The sequence below is a fragment of the Pagrus pagrus genome, assembly GCF_965226575.1.
Source record: "Pagrus pagrus genome assembly, chromosome: 5".
Classification (NCBI taxonomy): Eukaryota; Metazoa; Chordata; class Actinopteri; order Spariformes; family Sparidae; genus Pagrus; species Pagrus pagrus.
The window spans coordinates 3,150,904-3,173,644 of NC_140189.1; the positions used below are offsets into that span (position 1 = coordinate 3,150,904).

The window sequence follows — 22,741 nt, forward strand, 5'->3', positions numbered from 1 at the left end:
ATTATATGTCCCACCAGAAATGCTCAGAGGGAACCTGCTTGGCAAGAGTTTGCAGGGGGCTCGAAGGGGCCTGCTGTAGACAAACAATCTTTTAACAGTTGGTGAAGTGGTCCGCCGAGAGGACAGTGATCCCCTTTATTAAAACCACTTGTCCAACATTGTCTCTCCTCTCTCTCCCCTTGTTGGTTACATAAGGCCAAGGTGCTTTGTGATCGTTTGCAGGCTCTCCTGTTTTGTTTTGTTTTGTCTGTCTCTTTCTCTTACTAACTCTTGCCCTTTTTTTCCCTTTTTCCCCTTCTGCCTGCAGTAGATTTTGGGGGGACTTGAGGGGGATATGATCGTATCCTGACTTCTCTCTTGCGCAGTGCGCTGAGGTTTGGCCGTCGTCCAGCTTTGTCTGCTTTTTCCCGGGCACATTCCCATCTCCAGCACGCTCAAATTCCTGTCTCCGGAGCGCGCTTGCACTTTGCCGAGCCTGATGACTGCGGTTGGAAGATGAATTGCTCTGCAGGCATTTGTTTGACAGATTCAGCCAGTCTCGATTGTACACGTGTTAAAGATGCCGTACGGAGGAGATCAGTTTGACCTTGCCTTAATTATTTAGTTGTGTTTCCTTTTGGTTGTTAAAAGACAGAGACGAGATGGCACTTCTACCTGTGTCCTTGACCCACAGAACCCTTAAACTTATACTTACCCCCCATAAATCTGGAGCCAAGAGTCCATGACGTTCTATCTAAACAGTTGAAACAACCACAAGGAGAGTTAGAGAAGGAAGTGAACATGAAGTGAAATAATGATGCTCTTTGTCTGCATATCTCCAGAGTTGAATGTGGCATTTTATCACCCACGTCCCACTTTCACCATTTCTCTTACATGGCAGGGGATTCATCAGATGTGCGTGGATCGCGACATACGGTTTTCAGATTAAGCGAGGCAAACACAGACGCAAGCCTGGGCTTTCTCTAGACTGTCGGAAACCCTTTTCAAAGTTTAGAGGATGACAGATTACTCCATAGAAGACGGTGGATCTTAAATAGAGCAGGGACTTTGGGGAAAGTATGATTTTCCAATATGCAGGGAGTTTGTGGAAGCTCCTGGGAGTTTAATGCTTTGTTGAAGCAACTGTGGGAATTAGTGAGGACGTCCTTACTGACACGCAATGGGTGCGGTCCTTCGAAGGTTGGAATATGACAAGTTTTGACTCTCGAACTGCAACTGGAGAATTAGTATGTTTCTGCTTCTGTTGGAATATTCTGTTAACCAGCCCAAGCTGTACCAGCCTCCGACTCGTCTCAGAGCACTGTCCTCACGTTACACAAGGCCCGTCTGAGGCATTAGACTAATGTAACCTTAGATAACCATCATGCCATTGCAAACAGATTGGATTAGTTTTGGTTATTTGTTTATTACGCGTCAAAGGACTCAGCACGTTTCAAAGGCTTTTAGTGTTGACTCTTTTTTATGGCATTGCAAAAATTCCTTTGTGCCATTTAGCTGTTTATACTGCGCCAAAGCCTGAGTAATTTCTTTTAACAGTGTATGATTCTGGCTCTGGCTCTGTGATGAAGTGTTATATTTGGAATTGCTTTGTGATCCCAGTTTTTTTTTTTTTTTTGTCATCAGCGAAAAATGGATGATGCAAAGTGGAATCATTCAATCTCAGAGGCCAAGTATAATGAGAGCTGGAAGTCGGTGCTTCCCCCAACCCTTGACCCCGACTCGTCAGCAGCATCTAATCAGACATTCAATCATTTTGAAATGATTATTTCCTGCAGGAGGCGCACCCTACTCCAGTTTTTTACGATCAGATGAGCTCAACGTTTACAGGCCAACTGTTGCATCAGTTGCACTCAGAGGTTACATTTTTTTCAGCAAGGTCTGCTTTGGAAGAAATGTTTGTGCTAATGATGTGAATCTGAACCTTTTAACTCAGAGGTCCGTGGTGTTCAATGGAGCAAGCATGCACTGTATTACTCATCTGTAATGCAAACCATTCCTCACTTAATTAATCAGAAAACTCTCTACCGGTTAGTCGGTAACTGACAAAATATGTGCGCAGCCTACATGGGATTGTGCTCAAATAATAGATCTCTTGCTCCTGCAGTGACTTTTCCCCGTCTGTCTGTCTGCAGAGGACTTGGCAGAACTGCAAGTATGAGACGTTTTAAGTGGGAAACAAATGAAAACGTGTGCTAGTTTTTCGTTTTAGATGCTGGGAAAGTGGCAGCGGTTGTTTGCTCTCAGGGACACAGGTGATGCTTTTACCTTCAGCTGTAACCAGAACTGTTATTTCTCACTTTGGGTATTACAGTGTGGTGGGATGGAAGAAGTATTTAGTTGTATTCTGTTACTTTTGAGGTAAAATGTCTGTACTTTGATGTCTGGTGTCTGCTTGGCTTCCTCACGCAAGTCTTTTTAAAGATGGCTAAATGTGGCGTGTCAGTATCACAAAATATGAATGAATGATGCAGAGACACTTTGATGACTTTTAAGGGTCGGTTCAACAAAACTACTAAAGGACACATTTCTCAGCTAGCTAAAGCCACGCAGATAGTTTTGGTTTTGTCCGCCAACGCTTTTGAAACTTCTGTCTTCACTCCAACATAGTGCAGGTCAAAGGAATTTCATTTGTGGTCCTCATTAAAAAATGCATGTATTTCCAGAATGAATGTTTTTGTTCACTCTTGATAATCACGACAGATGTCACCTCCAGCAGTTTTCATAAAGACCATTTCTCTGGTTGAAGGTAGTTCCAGAAAGGTCTGTAAAGCCGTCATTTCCAGACACTGAAGATTATATTTGGGTCACCAATTACATTTACAGAATTTCTTCCATAGTCCCTATTTGTTTTTAGATTTACATCTGCAGCGTATTTTACAAGTGTATCTTCAACTTCGCATTTGTCATGATTATAAAACCTGTTTTGAATTGGCTCACGATGGTTTGTCATTTTAAAAACATGGGCAACACCACTGTAAACTATTCAAATAAGACGAGACAATTTGCTGTTAAATGCATTCTTCCCATGCTTGGAGTTCAACAAAAATGTTAACCCATTCCCCCATTTACCACAGAAATTTGAAATATCTTAAAATCTCAGCACATTAAAGCAAAACTATCTGCATGGCTACATATTCATGGAAAAAATATGTCTTTCTGTGATATGACTGAACTGGTGCTTTAAATTCAAATCCTATGTGTGAGTGAGACGAGAGCCTAGATTACATAACATAAATTCAGACGTCTAAATTATCCCACCTGTCAATCCTGCATACATCATATAAGCTCTGGGAATTTTGCACCAAGATGAATTTATCGCTGCTGAGTACGAGCTCCGGTTTCAACCTTTTGGACAAATATCTTCCATCACTTAAGGTCTCATAATCGACAGCGCTCAGGAACCACTTGACGCGTGAATCATTCATACCGCCCCATAAATAATAAAACCCTGGCAGCCAGTTAGCAGCACCTGCAACTTGAAACAGTAGTTCGTGCAACACAATCTTTTACCTTGTAAACTAATGTGTTTCACCTGCCTCGGCCGCAGCGTCTGGGCCCGACGCAGACAGGTAGAGGGAACAAAACCTCTCTTCCCGCTCCTCTCAGCCTCCCCCCTCCTGACCTTGCTTCCTCTTCCTCCAATGAATTTTTCACCAAAGCTCTTTGATATATTCCTGTCCCACGGGAACCTGGGTAATGCAAAGTGGAAGTGTGAGGCGTAATTATTTCTCAAAACCGCACTTCTACCCTAATTAGTTCACTCCTCAGAAGTGGGCCTTGCATTATTTACACATCAAGGGGACACACAGGGCGGGAAATAAATATTCATTGTTTGTTGACTTTGCCCCGGTCCCTCGGCTCAGGCGCAAGTTGAGTCGAGAGCCGCTGTCATTGTGGCTTGTTTATGCGACTTCTGCATCGCTGGTGCCCGGGACATAATCTGTCTTGTTCTTCTGTAATTATCTCCACTCATGCAGACACACAGACACCAGCTCAGAGTCGCTTTAATAAGTGGACAACATTCTCGTTCTGGCACAAGCAGATCAGATGAATAAGTGCTCGGTGATGAGATATGTTGTAATTGTGACCTTGCGCAAGTCTGCCCTTCTGCGGTTGGTGTCAGAGCGATAAACAGCAAGAAGCATATTTTATTCAGCCGGGCTCTGACACCATTTCAGCCATGGCTCCCTCAAGCTTTTGTTCTGGGTCATCTTTAATGAACTCAGTTTTTTTTTTTTCCTAAAGGAGTCAGCTGTTACAAAGAGTTTCCTGCTACTGTTGGTTGCAAAGCAGATTTGTGGGTCTGTTTTTCCTGTCAATAGTTGCGTATGAATAGGCGGCTGTATCTGACCCCCCACCTCAGTGGTCATATGGCCTTGAGGCCTATTGTCTGCTCTGTAAATCCCCACAGGGAAACTCTTGTTGCCTCAAAAAGCTGAACCCATTGTCGACTTTTGACAACAGTTCTTTTCCCATTTCCTATTTAATCTCGCTAATGCGCGGCTTCATCTGTGTGTGAGTTTCAGGGAGTTGTGAAAGAGAGGTGGGGGTAACTTGTGATGCCTGGCACAAGAATTACCATAATCACTGTCAACATTAATGGAGATCCTATCACTGGAGAATTTAAACACGGCTTTTCCATATTTATAGAGGCAATAAACAGAGAATGCGCAGCAAAATGTCTGTTATGATTCAAAAGCGAGCCGTGTTTACTGGCTTTGAAATGCATATTTGGGTTAGTGGATGAGGCGGAGGGGATTGCAGTTTAAGTTGTGGGATATGAGTGGAAATGTAATATTGCCATACTAGACACAGAACATCTGAAACCATAAATGTCTCACTCTCAATGTCTCCAGGGTTTCCACTTTCCCTCAGACATTGGCTGAGCTTGTGTAACTGCTTCTCTGACTGCTATAGATAGGTTTTGTTACTCTTGTTTGATTCCCATTGGAAAATTGCTTTTTTATTTCATTTAATTATATCGTTCTTGTAGATACTTGTTTTTTTATTTGTGATTCATGTCAAACGTTTGTGCAGTTGGCCACTGATGTTCAGTTATGAGGCCTGGGCTCCCATTGTTCAAGTCCATTTGAAAGGTGTTGGACTGGGTTGATATCAGTGCTGAATAGTCACTTCTTTTTGGACCTGGCTTTGTGCATGAGGGCTTTGTCATGTTGAAACAGGACACTATTGGCTAAAATGCTGTAAGCTGTAGCATTAAAATTTCACTTCATTGAGACCAACCATCCAAAACCTTGCAAAACAAAGCATTAAAGAGCCTCTGTAAAGGGCTGTCCACATACTTTTGGCCATATGGTATATCATCCGCAAGCTATGATGGTGATGGACGGTTTTCCAAGTGTGGTAGGGGAACTGTTGGGGGTCCCTAAGTGGGCTCCCATGGTCTTTTCCAAAATGAGGAAAAGTTAAACGTCACTTTGATTTACTTGAAATCACATAATTTCTATAAACAATTGATCTAATCACAGGTTTCACTCTTACCACCGCTGCGTCAGTATTAAATTTAGATTATCAGAGCACATCTCACTACATGGGACAAAGTTTATCCACATGGGGGGTCTGTGGTCGGCAGTAATGTCTGTTTATTTTGGTTTGTAAGACATGAAAGTGAAAATCCCTTAGCTGCAGTAAGTTTGCTCTCCTGTTACATTCACTGTAAATCTCTACAGAAAAGAGCCTAAAGCCAATTTGTATATTGTACGCTTTCCATGAGCTCCAGTGACAGTGGGGTATATGAGGTCTACCATGTACCCACAATGCAGTTCTATAGATGTGTATGGCGGTTGAACCTGTGGGTAGTGTAGCTATCTGGAGCAGTAGGCTGTTACACTCCTGTTGCTGCTGCCACCACTACAGTGCTGACAATATCACAACAAGCAACTGTTCTTGTTTATTCTTCAGCTTTCCTGTCTGCTTGACTAATGAGGTAATTTAATACATTACTCTTTAATCAAATACGTTTATATGTGATTTAAAGTGGCTTAATCACCTCAAGTCACATGTAAACAATAGAGAAAGCAATGACTGCTACTCCACTAAGCTACGCTAGTTACATTTAAGTTTCTCTGGTAGCCTACTTTTTATATTATGATTACATTTAGCTGCTATCTTATGCATATGGCTTAACAAACTCAATTACTAAGAAGTTGTTGTGTCAAAATTGATCACTCAGTTATAAAAATCAGGCAGGGAAAAGTGGTTAGGCTAAATTAGCTTTAGCTAAGACTTTCTCACTATCCTAAAGCTAACCTGCCACTGCAGTTTGGTATTTTCTGTTTTCTACTTTTACAAATTGTATATTACATTTTTCTTCCCTCCAATATTTCACAATTCTATGGCATAACAGTTCTGTATGGTAAAACAAATGTTTTAAAAAGCCTGCAAGGATTAGGCTAGGCTACAATTAGTCCTAGCATGAATGCTACTCTGGAAAGCTAGGCCAGTTAGTTAACCTTTAAGTAGGACTTTTATCTGGTGTTAGGCCTACTTTTTTCTCCAACATAATTACATTTAGCTACTTCTTTATAATGTGATTTGATTAACTTAATTACTAAGGTGTTGGAGCATCAAAATTGAGTTTTCAATTACAGAAAACAGGAACAACTGTGTAAATTAGCTTTAGCTAGGTCTATATAACTAGCTAGCTATAACTAGCAAGCGTCCAGTCACTGCAGTTAGACTTTTACATCCATTTTCTATGATTTTACATGGTATTATTCCCAAAACATATGTAAAACAAATATTTGTATGGCATACTAATTTGTATGCAGTAAAACAGATGTCAAAAGAATCTGGTCTTAATTCATAGTTCCATTCATTGTGTTGTTTGGCTTTGAAAGGCGGACTGTAGTCTAGATCTAAATAAATGATCATTGAATAAAACAATAATTCAGTCTCTTTGCTTTTTGACCTTTCAAGTGGATATACTTCACAACAACACTTCGCACTTTCCATCTCTAGCCTCTCAAGAGTCACAGAATGATAACTTTCCCCTTGCTTCTGCAGCTTCTTCATCATCTGAAATCCAAGAAGATGGACGTGTTTTTTTTTTCTCTTTTTTTCCTCGCGGCAGTCTTAACAGCTGTAGCAGGCTGAGTTTGGCAGAGCTTTAATGGAAACTGTGGTGTTTATTCTTCCTCTGCAGGTGGAGATCACGCTGCAGGACGTCAATGACAACCCGCCTGTTTTCCCTAATGATATTCTTGATGTGACCATTGAGGAGAACGTTGGAGATGGCTTCAAGATAATGCAGCTAACAGCCACAGATGCAGACGAGGTAATGGCTCCCACAGTTTCTATTCTGCCTGACAGTGTTTTTGTACCTTTCTATGCCCGTTTTCCACTCCACTGCTTTCAGAATAGATATCCTGGGAGTGATTTGAATTAAAAATATGCTCTAAATTTTTGTTCCTACAGTGTAGAAACCACTATAGCTTCTAATGGGTTTTTGAGGCCAACGCAGCTGTCAATATTGAAATTGAGTTGAGTCGACATTTAGTATCTGTACGTTGGACCATTTGCATGCCAAAGAAAATTGCAGATATTCAGGGCAGACAAGCAATTGAAACAACATCAAGACTGTGGTAGGAAACCATCTAGTGGAAACTGTAATATTTATTGTAAAGGTAGAAGTGGTACATTCATCATGTTTCTGATCAAGTAAGCAAGCACTTTCCAAAACAAAATGTACATAGTGCTTTGCAGACAAGATAGTGAGAGCCACAACAGTAGCACATAAAAAAATAAATAGAAAAAAACATCAATCTTAAGAGCATATGCAGCAATTAAGAAATGCGAGAAAATGTAAGCTAACACATTTTATGGCTGGCTCTTGAGTCTGGTGAGAGACTTCAGGCTTCAGTAGAACTAAAGACTTATGCTAAAATGCTAAAATGAGGCCACTTTTCTGCAACATAATTTTATAAAGTGACATTGATTTCATAGGATCTTATAAACCTCATTGGCACTGAAACACCAGCAGATGAATAATGTCTAACTAGAATGTTACTCCGTAGAGAGCATACCTCAGCATACCTCAACATTCCCCATTAATTCAATCAAGCTTAATCCAATATCAAACTTGTTGCCCTGTATCAATCTAAATTTCAAACCACACATATTGCTTATCAAATTGTACTCACTCATAGATACTGTACCAGCCACTAAAATAGGAATTCTTTTTTTTTCATCAAAATCCATGCATTATAGGGCGCCCATTACCTTAGTATGGTATAGTATATCCCATGTACAGAGGCTTTGTCCTCGCTGCAGCAGCCCTGGGTTCGAGTCCGGCCTGAGGCCCTTTGCTGCACGTCACCCCCCCTCTCTCTCATCCTGTTTGCTGTCATCTTTCTGAAGCTGTCCTATCAATAAAGTCATATAAAGGCCAAAAAAATAAATCAACCCAATCGGCACAATAAATAAGTTAAGTACATTAAGTACATTTCTGAATAAAAAAGCATATAAGTTAAAACTTAACTCTTCTTCATGTTGCTATTTTACGTTTGTTTTAAGTTAAATTTTTATGTCTGTCTCGTCACAATGCTGTGCTTATGGTCTGCTTGGGTTTAGGTACAAAAACCACTTGGTTAGGGTTAGGAAAAAAAATCATGGTTTGGCTTAAAATAGTGTACACATTTTGGTCGGCACGAAAACGGCTGGAAATCTCCCCACAGATGTCAAACTGTGGTCGCCCGCTTGGCAGCCGTGTGGCTTGTTAGAATCTAGTTTTTGTGTAATCCTGCTCACAAACCAACCAACCAGTCAACCAACAAACGGATAGGGGTAAAAACATACATGTAATCTCTTTGGAGGAGGTAATAAAGGGCAATCCAAGTCTTACCCACCAGCAAGATGATCATCCTGATTCTAGATGATTTAGAGTGAACGATAGATAAGATTTGGAAATTGCCCATTATGGATATCTTATAGAGTGGAGCCAGGAGGTATTTTAAAGGTTACTGGGCGCTCTGTGTTTGGTGTCAAACTTGGCATTAAAATAGAGGTGAAATTTTTAGTATTGATTAGTCGATGGTTAGAAATTAATCAACTGTTTTTTATAATCCAATTGTTGTCTAAACCAAAACATCTTTTCAGACATTGTCTACACAGTTAATCAATTAATTAAAAAAGAATAGCTGACATTACATTAGCAAATTGCTTTAGAGAACAGTGCGATTAGTTTAACCCATGAACTTGACAACACAGAGTGACACAAAGTGGCCAAGACAGATTGTGATCCCTTCACCTTTACACAATAAGACAAACACATAGACCACTTTCAATCAATTGTTCCTTCTGCAGGTTTCTTTCCTAGACACACACACACACACACACACACACTCACTCAGAAAATCATCCTTTTCTCTCACGTGTTGACGTTATCTGAGACGTGTTGAGGCCACTGGTGTCACAGACCCTGGAGGAGAGCGGCCAGCGATTGATTTTTCGTCCTGCCGCTCTGATAGTCCCTCTGCGGCCCCCATAGTTCATGTTACATCACCAGCTTCACTCTCAATTAGTTAAAGGCTCTGTCTTTAGCTGCTTTAGGCAGGATATGGACATTAAATCCTGCAGTGAGCGAAACGCAGGCCCTGCCGGCATCTCCGAAGGTCTGCGGTCCCTCACCAATGCCAAAGGACACAGTTGAAGTGAATGGAAAAAGTCAGGCCGTAGAGGGGAAAGAGATTAGAAAGAGAGAATATAGACTCAAATTTAATGTTAACTTATGAGGCCACACGTCTTTTATTGCACAGCTGTTACCTCACCCCCTTCCCCTCACTATGAATGTGAGAAAAGTCGCACAAACTCTTTTTCTTCGATCGGAACACTTTGACTGTAAATCTCAAACCTGGAGGCAGGTCAGTCTTTTCAGTTGGGGGATTTTAAAGGACATTATTTGATTATTTTCTTTGAGCTCCAAAGTATTCATAGCTTTGATCTTAACAGTTTTAGCATATGGTATTGAAATCAAACAGTGCAGTTGTTCACTTTTTCCTCACATCTGAATTTAAGAACGTCAGCCTGAGCTGTGGATCTGTGAGGTGAAGCTCTTAGTCATTTGTAGAAACTTATTCAGTTTTGCACGCACATTTATGCAAAAGACTTCCAAGAATGACCAATTTAAAGAACTTCCATCGAAGAGGAGCCACATTTTGCTTCCAGGCAGGGATTCAGATGAGAAAGAAAACATGTAGAGACACTTAAAGAGAATGTAGAGGAGCCTTTTTAGGAATTACAGATTCTAGAGATGTTTACTCCAAACTTCAGCGCTGCCATGAATAGGTTGCTAAATAGAAGCCTGTACTTCATTCCAGCTCTCACTTGGAGCCAGATATGAGGGCCAGCCAAGTCTTTGCCCACATCCTTACGCAGGAAACTTAAGTTGCGCTGACACTAAGCGTACGGAACGTATTTGGAGCCCTTGTTGAGAAAGCCACATGTGTGAGCCAGTGCAGAGTAGCCAAGAGTGCAAGCTGTTGGCCAGCTGACGGGCTGAATTCAGACATCATAATGATCCCGTCCAATTTAACAGTGCTGCATGTGGGATTCATGTGTGAGGGTATTAAAATGCTGTTTCTACGCATCCGTTTTTCGCTACGCCCATTTCCACCCCCAAAACGACGGAAGAGGTTGCATTAAGGTTGAAAGAAAACCAATATAGAACTTTGCTCTTCTAGGCCTCTCTGAGAATGTTTCTCACCTCATTTAAAGGGAATATGTGGCCTTTTCTGCTTTTGGAAAGGCTGTGAAGGTTTTATTAGAATTCTGACCTACTGTGGAAAATATGTCACAGGTAAAAAAACCTTCTTAATGAAGAAAAGTGCAACAATGGGTGTTTTAGGAGAGGACTTTAAAGTAAATGTAGCCTCAAAATGAACGGTAATTTGTTCCAGAGGCCTACACGCCCGCTGCAAGTATGTTTCTCGACACTTTTTCCCGTTACGAATGCTTCCAAACCAGATTTACTAAGCAGCAGTAGCCGGTTGAGCCTTTATCTTTGTGACAACACGTTGCTTGTTTTTCAGGAGTCTGTGTTATGATTGGCTTGCTTGCTCGCTGCTGTTGCATACAGGAAGCTCGCTATCCCTGCCGGCGCTGTCTGCCTCGCACCTCTCACTTCTCATAGGAACCGCGTGCTCTCAAAAACCACTCATCTGCTAAATGAGTTTCCTTCTGCTGCAGTCTGGTACGCTCGTGTTTAATTGGTCAGCCCCTCCCCAGCCTCCCCTAGCAACCCACGGTGTCTTTGGAGAGCTGTAAAGTAGTCAAACCCTTGAGTGAAGGTCAAGAGGGTGAGCAGCGTGTGAGTGTGTGTCTGTGTGTGTAAGATCTTAATTACTTCTGTTAGTTTAGCAATGGAAAGAGAGATGGAACCAGTCAGAGGAAATAGTGCATTGTAATGAGAGTGAAGGTATTTCTATGTGTTTAAAGGTTTACCTGTGTTCATACGTTTTTATAGGTATGTGTGTGTGTTGGACTGTGGCCTAGACGGACCCCCTGCTCGTCCTCTCCCACCTCCCTTGCTCTGCCTTTGAACCCTATCAGAAAATTAATTGGCAAACTGCGGGTGTTGGGTTCCTGACTGCAGCCCAGGTGGCTGATGGGATTGCCAGATCTGGAGCCACTGATTGATGACAGCAGGGTCCTTAGATGAGCAGAGCCTCAACTCCGCTCTCCTCGTCTCCCTCATTTTTTACTGGGCCTGGATCTCTGACCAGTTCTCTGGTAATGCAATGAGAGACTGGGTCAAGAAGACGGAGGTTTTATCTGTCGTAAAAACAGGCCAAGGGAAAGAGATAAGAGCGAGTCATGAACTTGGACTTAAGATATTGACTCTGTCTGAGGCTTTTGGCAACCAGCCCTCGTGTCCAGACTTGTTGGTACATTAAACTGGACTGACAGAACTTCATCTGGTTTGTTCCATCATCAAAATGAGTAGCATACTGAAATATCTGCTGTTTTTATCACACTTTGTCACTCCAGTAAAACTTTCACATATTGCTAATTCTATGAAAAGTTGCATGAATATGAACCTAAAATACCTGTACTGACATATTTGACTTTTGCTCTTTTAGACTGTGTGGTTAGTTTTGAAAAACACCTGAGTGATTTAATCTAGAAAATATTTCACTGCATCTTTAAACTTGGATCTTGCAGATTTTTAATACATAATGCCATGTAAAATGAAGGCACAAACCCTACATTGTGCCTTGGGACATTTCTGAAGGAGAATTGCATTTTACATTTTTTATTGAGACCATATTCCACCCATACAATGAGTCATTCACTAGATGGGAATAAGCACAGTACACCTGAAGTATCTGAAGAGCACCTGTGTGTGATCACCACACAGTCCCCTTAGCGCTTCCGCTCCATTGTCTTCGCAGGCAGTTCGGGGATACAGTCGTTTTCACTGGAATCCTTTTACATAACGAGGATCTAGCGTCAGTGGGGCGAAGATGCTAAACAGCAACGCGCAGCACAACAACAGGGAGTTGAGAAAAGTTTAACTTTATGCTAATTTTCCAAAAATAGCACTTGTGTTCCCACAGAAAACTGCTTAATTGTTCGGAGAGGGGGTTGAATATGTAAGTTACATGCTCAGCAAGTACATGCCTGAAAGCTGCAGATTAGGCGAGAGGTGAGAGACTTTGTGCCTCTTATTATCACAACACACAGCTCACACTCAGCAGCTAATGTTACCCTTCAGCATTACTGCATGCATACAGTTTATGTAAAGTATAGTTTGTCATGTGGGCACCATTGTCCACCAAAGCAGTAAATGTGTCAACATGCAGCTACAGCATCGGCTTAATGCAACGCCTCTCTATATAAGCTTTTCCATTGTCCTGCTGAGATCAAAAAGCATCACGCAAGCATCAGACATAGCTGAAAGAGTCTCTTTTAGCTTAGCTCTTAACCAGCTGTAACCAGAGCTCCATCTCACTGAATAGCAGTGGCTTTTTGATGTTGCTTTTTCTTTTAGCAGAAGACACAGAGAGAGACAGTTGTCTGATCTCTTATTGTCCCCGGCACAAATATAAATGTCGAGCTCTGTCGTCAGGCTCATTCAGTTGTCATATCACATTCAGTCCAGCTCTCTTATTCCAAGGCCTCTTGCTACGGCTATCACATGTGTCATAGCGCTTGTACTCGTCCAAAGTAACAGGGGATCTATTAGTTGCATTTATAGAGGAACACTATAGCCCCAGAAGTTCAAAGACTAAGAGAGAGTCTCCCTAGGACACCGCCATTCAGCTTCTGTTTCTTTTCATTCACTCTGTCTCCTGTGACCTGACCTCTTCTTTATAAGCCCTACGAATGATGCATTTTATAAAAGATAATGTGTTTTAAACTGTTTGAAAGTGTTTTTCATAGAAGTCAGAGGTTAAAGAAGTGTTTTCCACTGCTAAAATCTCCATTAAATCAAGTATGTATTGTCTCATTGAGTGTTAAAAGTCATATTTTCTGAAAATAAATGAAGAAATCTGCCAGTCTATTGAAATAATCCCAACCTCTGCCCCACACAAATCAATTTATTGAAATCATTTTGAAGAATCAACTTTTATTTTCCATTATTCCTCATCGCAATTTGCCTTAATACTGTCTTCTTTCAAGATACTGTCACTAATTTCTTGAAATTCTGCAAATAAATTCTGAAATGATCTTACTGCACTGACAGATTTTTTCACTTTTTTTAAAGAAAACAAGACCTGTAGGGCTTAGTGACAGGCATAAATGACTTGATGAAATGGAGATTTATGCAGTGTGTCTCTAATGACATGAATAAAGTTTAGTTTTTATTTTAGAGTTTGTGTTTCACCGGAGACATTTTTCGAATCAAATTCATTTCAGAGAGTTTGGAGTTTGTCTCGTGTTTGTGCAGGTCATCTGGGTGCAACCCCATCACATCCGTTTTCTTCTTCTCCTTTTCCTTCTTCTCCTGTTTTGTCTCTGTCTTGATATGTGATCTATTGCATGGTGTTTTTGAAACCACAAGCCTCGCCTTTATGGTGTGTCTCCGTGAAGAAGTCACAGTGAAGGGTTTGATTCATGCCAGACAAGTAGGCAGTTTGATCTGGAGACGTGACACGCTAACATGCGTGGTAAACAATCTGATTTCCTAGCAGCTAGAGTTGCTTTGATGCTTGTAGTCATGATGCTCTTCCTCTCCTGAGGCATGAGAACTCACAGAGTTCAGCAAAGTACATCAAACCTGTTGGCCCCCTTTTTTTTCATTCTGAGGCCTGAGAAAGAAAGAGAGAGTTGGAACATTGTTCTGGAAAACATAGCTAACACATATTGACTTTGTGCAGTAGATTTAAACGTACTACGAGGAACTCATAACTGGTTTCGAAACAGTCCCAATTTAATACTGATGCCTCTTTTTTGGTTCTTTTACCGCTTTTGTTCACAGGGGCCGCCAAAATCAACAGAAAAAAGTTCCTTGTCACTGCTTTAAGTTGAGGTCACTATACTTGCAAGTCAAGCAATAAACCAAAGTTACAACCTATAATATTTCATTTTCTGTCTTCACCTCAGGGTCCCAATGCTCTTGTGACGTACACCATCATCAGTGGGGCGGATGACAGCTTTCGGATTGACCCTGAATCCGGTGATCTGATCGCCACCAAGAAGCTGGATCGGGAGAGGCGTTCAAAATACTCCCTGCTGGTGCGTGCAGACGATGGGAAACAGTCGTCTGACATGAGGCTGAACATCACCGTCAAGGACGTCAACGACCACACGCCAAAGTTCTCCCGTGTTACATATTCTTTTGATATCCCCGAAGACATGGCGCCGGGTAGGATCTTAGTTTGCAAATTGAAACACACTAAAATGCATGAAATGTAGATGGTAAATAAAAGATTGAAGACTCAGACAGGCAATGTTTTGTCTTCTGCAAAAGCCCTTACTGAACTAAAATAGCTCTGTTAAGGTCATCAAGAGCCTCAAATTATTAGGAGCAGTTTCTTCGTAGAAGTTTATAGAAGTTTTTTTTTTCTTTGTACATTTTTATATGACTGTTGTAGCTCTCCATAATCCTCTGTATCTTCCTTAAGGGGGAAATTAAGAGTTGAATAGGTTAAAGGGACAGTAAATGATATTTGATTTATATGGAAATCTATCAGCGACCAGCAAGATTTACTGTGATACTGACAAATGTCTGGCACAGCTCTTTCATCCTTCTCATTCCTTCTATCACAAGAAAAATACAAATAAGTTAAGAAATCAAAGAAGAATGTCTAGTGAGGATCAAATTAAAATATGATCCTGTAACATACTCGTAAAACACTTATTGTTATTGTTTTAAACACCAATGAATGCAGGAGTCTTGGTTCAGGCCAAGTGAGTCTGTTATTTTTTGCAACTGGCAGAGCGATCACTGACTCACTAGTATTAATAAACAGCCCTAATAACCCCCTGCAGATATATTAAAGTCATTGTGTTCTAAAGGGCAGTAAAGTCTAACTTCTCGCCTCTGTCTCACAGGCTCCATCGTGGCGGCAATCCTGGCCAGCGACTCTGACTCAGGGGTGAATGGAGAGGTCACCTACTCGCTGGAGGAGGACGACGAGGACGAGACGTTCCTCCTGAACCCGGTGACGGGAGTTTTCAACGTGACGCGTTCGCTAGACTACGAGACTCAGCAGTACTACATATTGACAGCGAAGGCCCTGGATGGAGGAGGGCAGGCCAGCACGGTCAGAGTGTATTTCAACATCCTAGATGTGAACGACAACCCGCCCATCTTTAACACCAGCGCGTACAGCACATCGATCTCCGAGAGTCTGCCGCCTGGATCCAGTATTGTCACTGTTGGAGCAAGTGATGCTGATGATGGTACGTACATGTAGGAAATTGGAATTTAATAGAAGATATACTTAGGATTTCTTTTAAGTCAGTGCCATGATGAAATTGACATATAATCAGAGATGGAAGTAACTAAGTGCATTTACTCAAGTACTATACTTACGTACAATTTTAAGGTACTTGAACTTTACTTGAGTATTTTCATGTCATACTAATTTATACTACATTTTGGAGGTAAGATTTATTGGTACATTTTTAGTCACTAGTTACTTTGCCAATTGCATGCAGCATCAGAGTTAAATTAGTGTATTTTTTTTATTAATTCTAATTAAGGCAATCAGAATAAATATTTTGCTAATTGAATTTTTTATTTTTATTTTTGAAAATCCTGAATATCAGACAGGAAAAGGTCACTGGTTGACCATTATTACATACATGTAAATATAGGTACAATTTACTTTTACTGGTAGTTTTGACACCTGAAAAACTGAACACTTTATATATACTTTTATATTGCACTGTTGGCACTGACTGACTCCATACAAGATTTAAGGTGAATAGTCTCTTCACCTATGAGAAACGTTTTTTTTTTAATGATATCCTTTATTCAGAAACTTTTGGCAACACCGGCAAATAAATGTAAGTTGCATACCAGTGCAAGAACATATGTCAGGGGACAAATATTATGAATTGTAGGTACGTTCCCAGTTAAGTCGAGTTAAACCCATATTAAGGTTGCGAGAGATGTCATTTCATTCAAAGAAAACAGTTGTGTGTGAATGTTTAAGCAGTAATGTACTTTCATACTGTATAAATCAAGTGTGAGTTAGCCAAAGCAGCTTAATTTAATGTAAGCCTGTCATTTTGTTATGACAGTTGGTTACACAGGAGCACTCAAACCTACATTTTATTTTTCATTTTTATTTTGCGTCATGCTCGGCTGAGCTGATGAAATACATCTTCACCGTGTGATTAAGTGGCTCGAGTTATTTCTGCGTTTCAGGTGGCGGAGTTCCGTGTCTGTGAAGTGCAGTGTGGTATTCAAACCGTCACCGCTACTCTCCTCTGCTGTAATTACTGCTTCAGCCAGGCCTAATGTGGTTATAGTGACCTACATTCCTGGGAAATACACTGCCTAGTTCTCAACCAGAGTCTGGCTTCTTTCTCCACTGTCCACATAATCTGACCGCGTCGTCCTCTCAGATATATAGTTGCTGCTCTCCACTGTCAAAATAAAACACCGCCATTGTAAGCACTTCCTAAGCCCTGACCCCCGACCCCCAGACTTTGTCTCTAGACGTGGTAGCCTAAACTCAGATGGAAGTAGCACTCAAGCTTTTGATAAGGGATTACTTGTATACTGTAAATACACGCTGGAGTGTGGGAAGGTGCCGGCGCTTTCCACATGAATACCCCGTTGAGTTGAATTACAGACGCTCAATTTAAGCTCATTTTAACCCCCGGTTACAGAGGAGTGCTGCGGATTAGGCCAGATTTCAAGGTTAGATAGTTTACTGCATCTCTGTCACACTGTACTTATCTCATTTGAATAAATGTTTCAGCTGTGAGGAATTTCCCTAAATGGCACAACTGCACTATCAGTTCCGGAAGTGGTTTGCAGTGGTGTTTCTCTTTTTGATAGCAATCTGTCAGCTACATGAATGGATCGTCAGCTTGGAGGACAAGAGTAGCAGCCAGAGCTACAGCTGTTGCTCATGCACAATTTGTGGAAATGGATGTTGATAACGCATACAAGCGCCTTATTCAGACACGTACAGAATGTTTAACAATCACATCTGGAACAATAGATGGCAGTCAAAAATATCAACATCTGACCTCTAGTGTACTACACTGTCTGTTTGTTATCTGGTTATTTGTTTAATACAAGGTCATACTAAAAAAGTTCCTTATTTTTGGCACTGTGACTGTCACTCAACAAGATTATCAGTTAAAAATATACCCTAACCCTTAGTATAATTGTACAAAACAAGAGAGAGCATCCCTTTAATTCCTGCTCCACCACAAATTTCTCCTATTTGCCCAAATAAAGTTTGGCACCAGCTTTTGTTAACTCTGCACTCTGGAAGAGTAACACAGTTAACCTTTGGACGAAATACAAACGTAATTTAAGTGTCAGACAGTAAAGCTTTTGTTGTCTTGTTGTTGTTCAGAACATTTTTGAATGAACCGCTAAAGTGACTGACTGTGAAGATGCTGTGATTAGTTTACTAGAACTGCATTGATCAGTTGATTGGCCTATTGACAGCAACTAGGGTTGTTACAATACCAATACCATTATTTGAAATGCCTGCAATACTACCTAAAATGCAGTCAGTATCAGCAAGTTTGATACCATTTGATACCATGTATGAAACTTTTTAACACACTGGTATCGGATCATCATTCACATCGGGGTACATCACTCTGCCTGCCGTGCTCAGATTATAAAAAACAGGGTACCTACATACTTAAAGAGCCTTTTTGTCTTTCAAAAGATAAATAATTTTTTAATTCAATTTGAACTTTTCTTTTTCTACAAACATGTGGTGGGCCAGAGACACAAAGTTCACATATCAGAATTGGTATAGGGAAGGATTAAATTGTATGGTGCATCCCTAACGGCAGCTTTTATGATATTCAAATGATATCAAATATAAAAAAAAAAAATTAACACACCTTTAATAGAATACTTTTCTCAAATGTAAGGATTTTATTCTTACTTTTGTCACACATGGTAGTAAATGGAACATTTATTGGTTTTGGACTGCTGTTCAGACCAAAAAAGACATTTAAAGATGTTTTATAAACAATGGACATTACTCCATCATGAAAATATGTGTCACACCCCCAAAGTATATGAAAGAGAAATCTTGGTTGCTGAAGATCTATTTTCAATTTTTTGCATCTCATTGGCATTTAGAACATACCAACATGTTTAGTTACCCAGTTTGCTTTAATAGGCCACTATAAAAGAAATCTAATTTTGAAATAATTCAGTTAGAATGATTAAGATAAGACTGTTGATCCCGCACTGGTGAAATTCAATTGTGGCAGCAGTTCAAGAGTCAGAAGCAGAGGGAAACAAGACAAAGCAAGACCATTACATGGATAGTAAGATAAAAGAAAGACTTTATACCCTGGAGCTGCAAAAGTACTCAATTAATCAGTAAGTCGATCAAAAAATGTAACTGCCAGCTATTTTTATAATCGATTAATTGTTTCATTCTTCATTCAAAACTGGGAAACATTTTCTGGTTCCAGCTTCTTAAATGTGAGGATTTGCTGCTTTCCTTTGTCATTTATGATAGAAAATAAAGAGTCTTTGGGTTTTTGGACTGTTGGCTGGGCAAATGAACCAAATTGAAGATGTCACTTTGGGCTCTGTGATATTGTGACATTTTTTTGACTGAACAACTAATCAATCAGTCATGAAAATAATCAGCAGATTAATCATTAATAAAGGTAATCAATATTTTCAGTCCTAAGGTACGTTTCCTAATGTACACTACACCTGTACAGGACTATTGTCTTCTGATTATCTCTTTTCATGTATTTCAGGACTAAATGCCCAGCTCCTGTACAGCATTGCTTCTGGTGACCCCCAGGGCCACTTTGCCATCACAAAGGAAGGAGTCCTCCAAACCAAGAAGGCCTTGGACAGAGAAACCCAATCTTTCTACAACTTGGTGATCACAGTCAACGACCTGGCCCCGCCTCCCATGATCCGCTTCACCAGTACAGCCCAGGTGTCGGTCATCCTTTTGGATGTCAATGACTGCCCGCCGACCTTCACCTCTCAGAAGATGACCTATATCCAGGAGAATACGCCGGTGGACACGGTGGTGTTCACTGCCCAGGCCACAGACGCTGACAGTGGACCCAACAGCTACGTCGAGTACTCCCTCAGAGGACCTTTTGGTAACAAGTTCATCATGGGTCAAATCGACGGAGCGTTGAGATTAGTCGGGGAACTTGACCGTGAGGAGCTTTCCAACTACACCCTCACAGTCGTGGCCACAGATAAAGGCGAACCCCCTCTGTCTTCAACAATGGATGTGACAATGATGGTGCTGGACGTCAACGACAACACGCCAAGCTTCTCACAGAATATCTACGACATTGAGATCGAGGAGAACACCTTGACTGGGACTGATGTCATCCAGGTGTTCGCCAGCGATGCAGATGAGGGCACCAATGGGCAGATCCGATTCTCTATCTCAGGAGGCAACACCAACTCTGACTTCAGGATCGATTCGGTTACTGGGGTGATTTCAGTGGCAAAGCAGCTGGACCGTGAAGCACGCTCATCCTATTCTCTGGTGGTCCAAGCCGCCGACCGAGGCAGCAGCCCTCGGGTGGACCGTGCAACTGTCAACATTGTGTTGTTGGACGTCAATGACTGCTCGCCTGTGTTTGAGCTCTCTCCTTACACCGTCAACGTTCAGGAGAACCTGGAGAACCTACCAAAAAACATTCTGCAGGTCAGTATGTTTTTTTTTCTCTTCAAGAAATTTAAGCAGTTTTTCACAGACGGGACCTCACGAGTGAAAAGAAAGCCGTGTTTATGAATGACAGTTCTTAGACCTTAAATAAGCTAATGTCTTAACCAAATTTGTAGTAATACTAACCTAATAACTGCAGGTATGTGAGCAGTATTAGTGCACTAAACCACTTACAACGGTGGTCTTATTTTGCTAAATGCCATGACAAATATCTGACTGAAATGATATATGACTGCAATTTGCTCTGCACAATTAGGCACTTACAGGATTTCACCGAAATATGAAACTGGGCTAAATTACATGACAAGGCAATTAACATCCAAACTGCCCTGATGACTAAATGAGCCATATATAAAAAATGGAGGAGAAGGACTGATTTCCAGTGACAGGGCAATTTCATTTTCTTTCACTTGTGTACCTTGTGAGGAAATGAGGGTACAGTTAGTGGTGGGAAGGGGTCCAGACTTGGTGGGTTTTGCCACACAGGAGCTCACATCTGTGTGCTAACCTGCCCATGTCTGTCTGCGGCATGCACGGCAGAGAGGGTCGGGGAACCCACAATACATATGGGCGCACCAGTGGAGTGGGGTAGTTTCATGTTGCTGCATGAGGGGAAAAATCAGACTCACTAATAGTTTCATACTCAGACACCATTAAATGAATGTCTGAATCCCCACAGCATCCCAGTGTGGTCTTTTGTGACTTTCTGGTTTTCTTTTTGTGGATTCCCTAGAAGAGCCTGATTAGGCAAAGTGAATAAGTAATGATCTTCCTTCCCTCAACAATTACCTTCATGGTGCCGCTCAGCAACGTGATGGTAATTAACCCTCAGTTGCTTCAGTGGAAAGACCAACGAGGATGGTGGTTATACTGGTGGTAGTTACTCCCAGCTATATTTGATGGTTTGTGAATTGAGCTCCACTAAAAAACATCCAGGGATAAAAACGACTGTAAAATGTGAAAGAATTAGAATTTTTAATTTTGGGTAAATCACCTGTTAACTAATGCATTTGTCAACACCAGAGCTGCAACATTTAATCAATCGGTTGTCAAATATTAAATTAATCATCATCTATTTTGATAATCGGTTTGAGTTAAATCTTTCAAGGGAAAAAAAATGTAAAGTTTCTAGCTTCTATTTGAGGTCGTCATCTTGTGCTTTGGGATACACTGATCAACATTTTTCAACATGGAGTATAAAGTATATAAAGTATAAAAGTATATTGACTCAAGACCACAATTAAACATTATTTTCAGGTCCTTGGATCAAAGTGAGTCAGATTTTTACATATAAAAGAACAAAATCTAGAATATGATGCATTGGTAAAGATTTAACTACCCAACAGTATGCAAAGTAGTTCAAAAATTATCTTTATAAGCTGCAACATTAAACTTGATTTCACTATAATGCATCAATAATAATAATCCAAAAATGTCTAATATGTATAATTATAAAACTCTTGAAGGGTCCAGTCTGTATTAGTATTTTAAATTTTGATATTTTAAAGGTCAGGACTTTACAATCTGTACAGCATACGATATCCTCTAGCTTTAAGCTTTCATATGAGATCAGGAAAAACTACACAAAAAAACTTCTGTCTGTGCTTCTGTAAGTTTTGACGCTGCCATTCAGTGGCAGAAGAGGTACTCAAACCTTTAACTCTAATCATAAAAAAAGAAACACAATTAAAAAATGCTTTTTTACCAGTAAAAGCTTTGCATTCAAAACTACTTAAGTCACAGTATGTATGTATCATCAACTCATTGTTACTCAGTGACTCAGTGTTGCATTGCTGTTGATTATAATACTGGATTATTATCACTAATGCATGTGCACCAATTCAATGAAGTAGCTGGCTGCAGGACAGCTGATTGTGCCAATTGTGGTTGGTTTTATTTACTGTTTGACACTGCATCATATTTTATATGCTCATTATAGGTTCTTTTTAAATCTTTTTATTTTAATTTTATCTGAAGTTTAGTTATATAAAGATTATTGTATTTTGGAAAAAATACCTTTCCCCTGAAATGAGTAGGAGTTATAGTAGCATCGAACACTGACGTTGAAGTACAGTACTTGAGTGAACATACGTAGTTACTTTCCATCCCTGCTGCCATGCTGTTAAAGTTCCCTCCGACTCTCCAGTTCTTCTATTTATTCCAGACAAACTGTTGTTCTTCTGCTGGAAATGAAAAACACATTTCTTGTAGGAAGAGGTTTGATCCTCAGAATCTCCCTAAAATCTTGTTTCTGTGTTTTTTCCAGGTTGTTGCCAGAGACGACGACCAAGGTGCCAACGGCCAGCTCAGCTACATGCTGAGCGGTGGGAATGATGAGGGCGCGTTCAGCCTGTCGTCCAGCGGTCAGCTGAGCCTGACGCAGACTCTGGACCGCGAGGCGC

General features: G+C 40.7%; 1 protein-coding gene across 1 annotated transcript in view; it reads left to right on the forward strand.

The window, feature by feature from the left end:
* fat4 (FAT atypical cadherin 4) overlaps positions 1 to 22,741 on the forward strand; it is a 113,448-nt gene that overhangs the window by 53,133 nt on the left and 37,574 nt on the right. The window contains exons 2-6 of the mRNA XM_084353764.1: positions 7,166 to 7,297; positions 14,566 to 14,827; positions 15,517 to 15,867; positions 19,396 to 20,318; positions 22,606 to 22,737. Coding sequence (XP_084209890.1) covers positions 7,166 to 7,297; positions 14,566 to 14,827; positions 15,517 to 15,867; positions 19,396 to 20,318; positions 22,606 to 22,737 — 1,800 coding nt within the window. The remainder of the gene's footprint in view (positions 1 to 7,165; positions 7,298 to 14,565; positions 14,828 to 15,516; positions 15,868 to 19,395; positions 20,319 to 22,605; positions 22,738 to 22,741) is intronic.